This window comes from Phoxinus phoxinus, assembly GCF_949152265.1.
Source record: "Phoxinus phoxinus genome assembly, chromosome: 12".
Classification (NCBI taxonomy): domain Eukaryota; kingdom Metazoa; phylum Chordata; class Actinopteri; order Cypriniformes; family Leuciscidae; genus Phoxinus; species Phoxinus phoxinus.
This window is the reverse complement of record NC_136887.1, coordinates 26,611,283-26,622,135: the sequence shown is the minus strand read 5'-3', so window position 1 is coordinate 26,622,135 and position 10,853 is coordinate 26,611,283. Positions and strand designations below refer to the sequence as shown.

The following is a 10,853-nucleotide window of genomic DNA, read 5'->3' as shown; positions in this document are numbered from 1 at the left end:
AGTAACAATAATATTCGCAAAAACATATCGTTTTACTGAATATTAAGTAAATATAATTTCTTATTTTATCTCTGTAAAAGAAACCTCATTGCTTAACTGTACACTCTCTGATGTCTGACGACGACATATTTTCCTGTCGGCATTCGGCAACCGTAACTTCTGTTGGTTGCAATTCGTAACCTCACCACTAGATGCCGCTAAAAATCGCACACTGCACCTTTAAAACCTTAAAATCACTTGAAGAAATTGGCATAACTGATGACACACTGTTTTATGGATATAAAGACACCACATTGTCAAACAATATAACACAAATATAAACAATTCTCAAATGTACAGCAAATACTTTATTAATTTTAGTATATTATATAATAAAATAATATGGCTATATGGACAATTGCAGAAATTATAACTTGCATTCCTTCAGGCATTCTTCTTTAGACACAATAACTATCAGCTGTTTAAAAAGTGAGCTACATTTGGTTCTTGACCATTGAAAATGGGTAAAATTCAACAATTTGAACATTTTGAGATCCCCCTATCTATGGGACTGAACTAGTTTGGGCCTTAAAAATAAATATTCCAAAAGAAAAGTTAATTAAGAATGAGAATCTAGGATATCAGTTACTCAGAATCACAACCACGAACACTTTGCTAAATGTTAATCTATACAATAAATGGAAACATGAACATTAATGGTCTCAGCCGATAATTTACATATTTCACAGAAGCTCTATTCACTCTCCATTTATTTATTTTTACAGGCAAACATTAAGCAGTCAAAAATAATTGAATAAGAAGCTCTTTAAAAGTAAACTTGGTTTTCAATAAAATTATATGATTGGAACGCATTGTAACCATATTATTTGATTGATGACCAGGGGCGGCAGTGGCTCAGTGGTTCAAGGTTGTCAACAAACCGGAAGGTCCAACGACCAAGTGTCAAGGTGTCCATGAGCAAGACACCTAACCCCAGCTGCTCCTGACGAGCTGGATGGCACCTTGTATGGCTGACACCGCCGTTGGTGTGTGAATGGGTGAATGTGAGGCAAAATGTAAAGCGCTTTGGTGGCCATTGGGTCTGTGAAAGCGCTATATAAATGCAGTCCATTTACCATTTATGAGCATCTCAGAATTTACAAGGGCAAAAAGTGCAAGCAGGTATAAAAACAAACACAGAGAATGCCTTTCACATATGCATTTAACCATAAATCAAAGCAGGAAACCTGAAAACTAAATTATTTAAATGTATATAGCACAAAACCAGATGGTATACATAGGCCTACATATTTGCATACAGTAATTGTACTTGTGAAGATAGAAGTGAAGTTTATGGTAATGGGGGACGTAATTGCGATTTCCATCCAGTTCTATATTATTTACCAAATAAACTTCAGATTGAATGTTACTGTTTTCCTTCTGTTAGTTCTCTGGCCCCCATCACTGCTTCTAAACTATCCTTTTCTTTACCATCATGCGCTGGAGGAGAAATCTGGTTCAAGAACTCATTCAGCATCCTCTGAGCTGTGAGAGAGCTGAAATCAGGGTCTTTCCCCGCCGTGACGGTTCCTTCTCCACCTGTCTGTCTGCTGAGCCTCATCTCTTCTAGATTATATGGGTTTGGGGGAACAATGTGGATCTCTGTGTTCACAGCTAACTGATGCATTTGATGACTTGGGGCCTTTGTGTCTGCCATCGTTTTGTGGATTGGCTCATCATCAGCAAAAAGAAAAGGAAGTTGTGAGTCACTTCCTTTAACCACAAGTTGCTCGGACCCTGCCCATGGATCATGATCATGTTTCCATGGCAGAAAGGCTGTGGCAGGCTGTTGTCTGGCACCTGAGCATGTCTGATCAGTTTGTGGCCATTCAAAAACTTCCCTTTTTTCTCCAGATGGTTGCTTGTTTATGAGCTCTTGCACACTGTCTGATTGGTCACTATCAGGTTGGCCTGGAGATTTTTGAGGACATAAGAAGTGTTCAAGTCCTTTCTGAGAGTCAAAGTGATTTTTCAACAACTCACTAATCAATGAGTGAACCTGAGAAGAGAAAGATGTTAACCAATCAGCTACGAGGTGAATCACAACATTACAGACATTTATTTAAAGCAAAAAAAACTATTTGAAAATCAGACAAAAAGACAAATAGGCCTACAAGACTGTGTACATAATAGCATAGCTTTAATGAGGGAAATAACAACAATCCCAATGTAGCATTGCGAACAGCAAAATTGATTTGATATATATAGGCCTATATATATATTAGGGATGGGAGAAAAAAAAGTATGCATCGCGATTCTCTTTTTTGAAAGAGCTTATAGTTTTTAACTGCAGATGCGCGATGACACTGCATGTGCTTTAGAAACAACTGTATTCTTTTTACTTCCATTTCACACACAGCACTCAAACCTTACATAAAAAAAATATTTCATAAAGTTCGACAAGGTTGAAACGAATTACAAGGACATTCGCGGGCTTCGTTGCACAGAATGCACTGTGAGGAACGCGCTTTGCTTGATGTTAGCCTATACGCTTGCAGTGCGCGGTCTCAGCCGCCTCGTATTTTCCTAACAAATGCTCTACGAAGGCATCATGTTGTTTGGAATGCTGTGGGCTTAAAAATATTAAACTCACTAACAGAATTGTTAACAAAATAACAATTTATTATCCTCGCGCACGCTTTGTGAACTGCTCGTGCATGAAAGCTGGGTGTGACTAAATGTTAAATGTAGGCTTGCATCTCATGCTCTTATGATGCGAAATGAATTTAAGCACAGTCAGTTATGTCATGTAATGTTTCGTTGTTCCTCTTTATTACTTACTGGGCTACTTGCTTTTATGTTTTGAAGCTATACATTTACAAATTTTAACATAGGCTACTGGCTACAATTGTATTAATATAGGGCTGTCAAAAGATTAATCGCGATTAATCGCATCCAAAATAAAAGTTTGTGTTTACATAATATATGTGTGTGTACTGTCACTGTGTATAATTATTTATATATATATATATATATATATATATATATATATATATATATATATATATAAACACACACAATCATGTATATATTTAAGAAAATTGGTTATATTTATATATAAAATATTTATATAGGCATATAATATAAATTATATAAATGTATATAGGCTTGTAGCCTATATAAATGCAATTATTCCTTAAATATATGAATGTGTGTGTATTTATACATAATAATTCTACACAGTATACACACATATATTATGTAAACACAAACTTTTATTTTGGATGTGATTAATCACGATTAATCTTTTGACAGCCCTAATATATATATATATATATATATATATATATATATATATATATATAGGCTATATATATATATATATATATATATATTTTTATTTTTATTTTTTTTAACAATAAAAAAAAATACTTTTAATTATTTTAAAAGTGTTTACATTTGTAATTAAATAAAAAAATAAGATTAAGAAACAAACTAATTCATTAATTAATGAGGGGAAAAAAGTAGATCAAGAATCGGTTTGGAATCCGGATCGTGACTCGAATCGGAGGATTTTAAGGTGCCTAAAGATTCCCACCCCTAAAAACAAAACTTTCAGTTTATTGCAAGGTGCATATAACGATCTAACGATCAACCTCATAGCTTACAGTTGGGCTGTCTTTTTTTTTTTTTGACATTTTCGCTAAAAAATCTATTTCCATATGGAGATAATGAATGGAGTTTTTACTTCCAGAACCCAACTGTTGTACTCTATGGCAAACCACAGCAGTACCCTACATTTTTTCTTGTTCAATAAGCTGTTTCACTCAGATATACATCACAATAAGGAAGAAAAGACTTGTATCTTCCATTTCATGCAGACTTTCAACATGTGGCTTGTGATGTGTAATTTTTTTGTTTGCTTAAATATGTATACAATTTTAGGCTTATAAGCTGTTTAGTGGGGAATTGACTAGTTGTCCAAAACATGGAAGACGTGTAGCATCTGTTTGTTGTATCTGTCTGTGTGTTGCACCTACATTGATGTTTTCCAGAGAGTTGATGGTTTTCTGAGCGGTATCCAGCTGTTTAGTCAGATCCACAACTCTCTGCATGAGGAACTTCCTCTCTGAGTCCAAGCTGTCTACCTGTCAAAATAAGGTAAAAAGCAAATACTGCTTAAATGTAACACAGGTGACGGTATGTCTTGTAGAGTGTAGACACTAGAGACATTTCAGCAGATGTGAATTTACATTTTCTAAGAGCCAAACGTAAGGGAAAGCAGGTGCTTTAATTTGATAAGACATAAAAAGGCCTGAAAACAGCACTATCATATTTTATAGATGGGCACTTACAAGAAAAGAAAAAAAACAGAGAGCTTCTTTGTACGATCATATCTTTTGCAGCAACCAGTCTTTTCTTGCTGTTCAAATTTTCTAAATTTGTCTATAGTATTTTCCACAGATGTGGTCGATTTTGATGTTAAGCACAAATCTCACGCTAAAAAAGATGATTTGGTCCTACCTTAGAAGTCTTGACCTTCTCAGCTGTATCCAACATGTAAAATTGTAAAATATCATAATAGTTCTATTGTACTGATTTACAATTAATTGCAATAAAAATAACACAATTTAATTATTAGTTAATTTGAACAATTTAGGTAAAATTAAACATTTTAACTGTAAATATTTAATGTTGACATTGACACATTTACAAAAAAAGAGTCTAAATTGTAATTAGTCATACATTTTAACAAGGTTGAAAAACTACAAACTTAATTAAATAAAATGAGAATTTTTATTATTTAGCTGATAGCTCTATTATTTAGCTAACATTCTATAGTTGACAATAAACATTTTCTTTCACAGACTTTTTATTTAAAACAAATACATTTTTCTTTCTGATCCTATTTTGTACTGATCTTGTGGAAAGTGCCTCCAAAAACTCATGGTAATCTTACCGCAGAATTGAGTTTCTGCTCCAAGACGCTGTTTGCCTGCTGAGAAACAGAATAGCTCTCCTGGAGCCTGCAAATGAGGCATTATACAAAGAGAGAGTCAAAGGTGGTGTCATTTTTAAGAACTGTAGCAAAAAAATGTGTTTTTCATGCAGCATGTAAAGCTTAAATGCTGACCTTCGGTATTTCTCTTTGCAGCTGACTAACTCTGTCTTTGCACATTGCAAATCTGTCTCCATGTTCTCAATGCATGCCACCGTCTGCAACAGGTTCTCGTGCAGCTCTTTGTTGTACTCCTCCAGCATCCTGTAATATATTACAAGATCGATGTGTTTATCTGTCAGGAGGTGAAACTGCTGATTTTCTGTACAGACTCCGTATCATAAATCACTCGCAAAAAAACAAAACATCATGACTCTGCTCTGACTGTGTACAGAACAGATAAACAGAAAGATGAAAATAGAAGCAATCGATATGGCTCAGGCTGGATGACAGAGTTTTAGGAAACTGTAAAATGGGGGAAAGCTCTGGAATAAGAGCAAAATCAATAGTCTGAAATAACCAATCAGAAAAAAAGGGAGGACCACTTACTGAACTCTGTCCATGGAACTGACCGAATCCTGGGGGCAAGAGAAAGAAGTGGGGGGGTGAAACAGTAATCAGAGAACAGTGCAGAATAGAAAATAGAAAATTGATTTGTGACACGCTCCAGGAAAGACCATTGATTGATGACTCGTCTGGTTCAATTGTGTTAATCAACAGATATGGACACACTGAAGGGTATCCCTCATGCTTCCAGCTTTAGAGGTTAACCCAATGCCATCATTTTATTTTATTTTATATTAAAAACCTTAAGCTGTGCTTGTTATGATGGCATATTATGACTATTCTTCAAGATCAAATATTAAGTGTTTGTTAGGAAAAAAAGGTTAAATGTTTTTTATGGAATACACTATACTGATGCTGTTCAAAAGTTTAGGGTTGGTAAGATTTTTTCAAATGTGTTTTTGAATCTTATGCTTACGAAGGCTGCATTTATCAGATTATTTTTTAAACAGTAAAAACAGTAATGAAATATTATTACAATTTGAAATAACTTTTCTATTTGGTCACATGATCCTTCAGAAATCATTCTAATATGCTGATTTTGTGCTCAAGAAACATTTAATAATATGTTGAAAACATGTTGTGCTGCTTAATATTTTTGGGTAAACTGTCTTTTGGTTTAAATTTTTTGTCTTTTTTTAGGATGTGAAAAAATGAACTCAATGAACTCACCCTGTGAGGTTTAGACTGCCTCCTGTGTCCCATGTGTTTGGATCTGTCACTTTTCTCTGAGCTAGCACTGGTGGACGATTTACTTGACTGAGACTCTGACTCCAGCCCTGGGGCACGCAGAGGAGGCGGTGATCCCTTCTCCTGCTTGGGAACCATGTGCCTGGATGGGCCGTGACTACTTTGATGTCGCACTCTGTGTTTAGAGAGGTGGCTGCGGATAGTTTCAGGGCTGGTGCTGGTACCGTCAGTGAGCATCTGAGAATATTGCCTTTGGTGCTGTTTACCTGAGGAAGCCCCCTGTCTTTCAGCTTTAGAAGCATGGCGGGGTGGTGGTGGTGGTGGTGGTGTAGGACTGGTCTGGTTTCGGTTGTGGTAGTGGTCCTGATACTGTTTGCTTGGTCTCTTATGTGATTGAGAGAGTGAGCTTGAATCCATACCGGTTTTTCCTGAATCGGGTCTCTCGGCTCTGATGGGCTGCTGTTTTGGTGACGGCACAATGCTCTCCTGCTTGCCTCTGCGGTTTATGCGTTCTTCGTTAGGAGATTTTAGGGGCGTTGGTGTGTTTAAGCCAAAAGAGCTAAGTGCACCGGGACTGATAACCTGCTTGGTGATCTCATCCAGAAATGCAGAGAACTGCAGCTTCCCTTTCACAAAGTTATCCCTCGCAGCTACCATCGTGATCTGCTTGGATGTTTCTGTGACTTGCACCCTAGTGGAGAGCACCTCCATAGACTTGGCTTTCCTGAAGTTGCCTCCTTTCTGTCCCTCATCTCTGTTTTTCAGAATACCTTTGCTGGGCAGCTGAATTGTTGAAACCGCCTTCTTGGGAACTCCCCTGCCGCCGAGTGTGTTGTTGACATTGCCACTAAAGGCAAGGCTTTGTCCCAGGCTCGCAGTTTTGTAAAGTGGCCCATGATCTATGAGGTGAGATGCTGCTGGGTAACAATCTTTATTTTGCTGAAGGGCCTCCTCGCTTTTGCTGTGGCCCCTGGAGAGTTTTGCCATCCGGTTGTCATGCTGAGAAGCAGGGAGCAGTTCGACAGAGTTCTCCAGGCTGAGGCGGTGATCGCTGTGATCAAAAAAGTCTTCCGATTCTCTGCCGTGGCTCTTCCTTTGAACCTCAGGGATGTTGGAGCAGGACAGGGAATGCTGGGGTTTGTGCATGAGATACGTCTCATCATCCAAGCTGGGCTCTGAGGTCCAAGACACAGATGAAGAATTGGAGGAGGAGGAGGACAGGCTGGAGGAAGACCTTTTATTGAATCTGTGGTGTTCTCCAGACACTTTAGGGTGTGCAGGATAAGCGTGATGCTGGTTATCGTGGTGATGGTGAGCATGTCTATCACTGTGTTTTCCATGACTGCTTGAAGAGCTGTGACTGATTTAGGAGGGGTTAAATAAGAAAATGAAATGAATACTAATGAAAATATTGGCCCTATAGATCACATAGTGCCAGTATTTTCACTTTGCCAGTATTCTGTTAACAGGCCACACAATACATTTGGTAACACTTTATTTCAATGGTCCACTTTAGACATTCTGTAACTTTGCAACATAATTTATACTAACCCGAACCTTAACCTAACAGTCTACTAATACTCTAATGAGAGTTAGTTGACATGAAGTTGCAAAGTTAGTAGAAATTCAATCATCAAAACAAAGTAGGCTATAACCATACATTTTTCCTAATGACATCAAAATATTTGCACTAAGTAGAAAACTAGGAGGAAAGAAAATTAAAGGTTATCGTAATTAAAAAAATTAAAACAAATACACACAATTAATTTGCTGCATTCATATCCTACAATATATCTTCACATTCAAATATAGTTCAATTACACGTTCTGATCATTGAAAAATGTGCCACGTGACTAAAGAAAAAGTATGAATATGGAAAGATGGCATTGGCCTCCGCTGCCCATTCTTCTTGAAACATACCTCAAAAACTCTAAAATTAAAGTGAAAAGCACAAAAACATTTTAAACTGAAATGTTGGACAGTGTCTGCTGTTTAGTTTGTGTAACTTTTGTTTTATTTTATGCTGCTATTTTGAAGGTTTGAAAAATGTTTTAACGTCAAGGGACTAACTTTATAATAAAGTTTTAATGATAAAAAAAAGAGTAGGTAGGTTGAATTTCACTTGAACATTATTTTAGTATTTTGTAGTATTATATTTAAAAAAAAATTTAATTAGCTTTTATTTTCAGTCTATGTTTTCATTTTAATTGAAGTAGTTTTATTGTGGATTTGTCACTTTTATTTTTTTTTTCTGTTTCTGTTTATTTCAGTTCAATTTTAGTAATTGAATTACAATTGAAATAATATTTTAACTTATTTTATTTCAGTTAGCTGCCAAGACATAATTTCTAATTTTCGTTTTTATTATAAGTTGTCCCTCTATTATTAATATTATATTTTATTTCAGTTATAACAAAAAATATTTTTTAAATTTGGTTGGTTAATTAGTTTTAGTTAACAGTAACAACACTGACACATGTCCTCCAAAGAAAGTTTAAGCACATACCTGTGTGATCCATGCTGGTAATGATGGTTGAGAGGATGCTGATGAGGATGCTGATGAGGATGTTGATGGGAATGTTTGTACATTTTGACCTCATCCTCTGAGGAGCCACGCACAGGTGTGAAGTATCTTTCCATGTCTTATACCTGCTACACTATCAGTATTTAGCAGTGTTGCTCTGTTGATGCCTCCCTTGTACTTTCTGGAGAAAAATAATAATAATAATATGCTATCCTTGTAGCTTTTTGGAGTCTGTTTAAAATGTAAAGTTCCAGAAGTTTGAAGACAGAATTATCTTCTAAAGAAATACTTTCAAATGTGCATCCGTTAACAAGCAGAAGATTCTTCACCAGGCTAGCAGGAGTGAAACCAGTCTAATGCTGCCAAGGCATTCTATCACCCGATATCCATCTGATTCTGATGTAACATTGACCTCAATAAAAACCCGCCCTCATGCAGGGAGAACACAGTTGGAACACAATCGATCTGGTTTGGGTGATCGATTTGGTGAAAGGACATTGCATTACATGTTATTTGGGTTAAAATTGTGTAAGTGAAATTCATAAGGGTACTCCGTTACATCACAATAGATTTATTGGAAGACATTTGTATACGCACTACGCAGACATATAAATAGTTTTTTTTCTTGTACTTCTTATACAACATTCATGTCACACCCCATTCCCGAAGTTTAAACAGCAGCTATATTTTGTTTATAAAGCATAACAATAGTTACCATGAGCATTTTTTATGACCTGATTATTTAATTTGATCATTAAAAATAAATCTAGTGAAGGCAGAAAATCTAGTTAACACTGTGAAAATGTAAATTTGTTTTAAATAAAATAAAATGATGGGTAACACTTTTCAATAATGTTTCATTAGTTAACTGTTACATTTTAACATGGACTAAGAATGAACAATACTTCTAGCATTTATTAACAATACATTTAGTAATACATTATGGAAATCAAATGTTGTACTTTTTAACATTTAATGTACTGTAAACTAACATGAACAAACAATTACCAACTGTATTATTATTATTATTTGGTATTAGGCTACCAAATATTAATAAATACTGTAACACATGTTGCTCATTGTTAGTTCATGCTAGTTATTAAATTAAGTAATGTTAACAAATGAGACCTTATTGTAAAGTCTTACTAAATTATGACCAGGCTATTTACAGTCAAGTAACCTAAAATATTGATGCTGAATAAAAAACAGGACATGTGGGTGCCCCCCCCCCCCCCCCCCACCAAAAAAAAAAAAAACCATTCAATCACCTTTGATTTGTCATGCTTCAAATGTTCAAAATGCATGTAATCTGATATTTAACGACTACATACAATACAATTTCTGTATATATGTTTTTCTCTTTTTAATAAACCTTTGTATGAGTTGTCTGTAGGCTATCTCCAAATTCCCTTAAATCAGCCATCCGCTTCATTTGCATTCAGTAGGCTACCGTGCACATATTTGTTTATATTTTCTAAATAAGGCTCTGTAGATAAATTATTAAAGATTATATTTCATCCTATGGTACATAGTTGCTGTGGAACTACAAACAAATATATGTCTTAAAATCCCATTTGTCTCTATTGACACATTGGGTCTTTAGAACGGAAATGTTTGCGAGACTTGAAATGGGCAACCATTTCCATTGAAACGAGCATTATGTGATAATGCTGATGAAGAGGAAATGTGTAAACAAGTCTGATTAACTCATTGGCTGAAGGTTTTCATTCAGGTTATTTATAATTACAATGACTGTTTGGGTCGGGTTCATTCAACTGGACTTTCCTTTATGTTCTGTGATTAGTGTAAGATTGGTGCCACCTTGTGGTTAACTTGAAAATGAAATCCATGCCGCAAACATCTAGATCTTTCTACACTTTGCCACATTCGTCACGTTTGGATTTCATTTTAATTCAACACATCATGTTATGGCGGCAAAACTAACCGATGAGGTACATAAAACAATGTTTTCATTAGCAGTGTATTGGAAAGTTATTGTTTGATGATGACGAATCTGCAATTCGTTCAAAATGCTGACACGCAAACAACGTGACGTCAGCTGCTAAGAATAATACATCTTTAGGAATGTAAAACAAA

At 35.6% G+C, this 10,853-nt stretch overlaps 1 protein-coding gene across 2 annotated transcripts; it reads right to left on the bottom strand.

The window, feature by feature from the left end:
• Positions 1 to 330: 330 nt before the first annotated feature.
• LOC307007650 (uncharacterized protein) lies at positions 331 to 9,148 on the bottom strand. 2 transcript variants are annotated; one of them, XR_013799649.1, is made up of 8 exons: positions 8,739 to 9,148; positions 6,215 to 7,592; positions 5,528 to 5,556; positions 5,114 to 5,242; positions 4,940 to 5,006; positions 4,504 to 4,526; positions 4,020 to 4,127; positions 331 to 2,038 (listed from the first exon to the last, which is right to left on the bottom strand). XR_013799649.1 is itself a non-coding variant. In XM_079629877.1 (7 exons), the coding sequence occupies exons 1-7, from the start codon at positions 8,870 to 8,872 to the stop codon at positions 1,406 to 1,408; spliced, it is 2,478 nt and encodes an 825-aa protein (XP_079486003.1). In that variant the 5' UTR covers positions 8,873 to 9,148; the 3' UTR covers positions 337 to 1,405. The 2 variants fall into 2 exon arrangements, 1 of the variants encoding a protein (XP_079486003.1); XM_079629877.1 differs by lacking the exon at positions 4,504 to 4,526 and having other exon boundaries at positions 337 to 2,038.
• Between the last annotated feature and the right edge of the window lie 1,705 nt (positions 9,149 to 10,853).

Bases quoted from the DNA above. Each gene is read 5' to 3' on its own strand.
- LOC307007650 (XM_079629877.1), bottom strand. From the start codon at position 8,872: ATGGAAAGATACTTCACACCTGTGCGTGGCTCCTCAGAGGATGAGGTC. The intron at 5,243-5,527 runs GTAAGTGGTCCT...AATATATTACAG, and splicing joins AGTTCCATGGACAGAGTTCA to GATGCTGGAGGAGTACAACA. The intron at 2,039-4,019 runs GTAGGTGCAACA...TTCTCTTCTCAG, and splicing joins ACTCTCTGGAAAACATCAAT to GTTCACTCATTGATTAGTGA.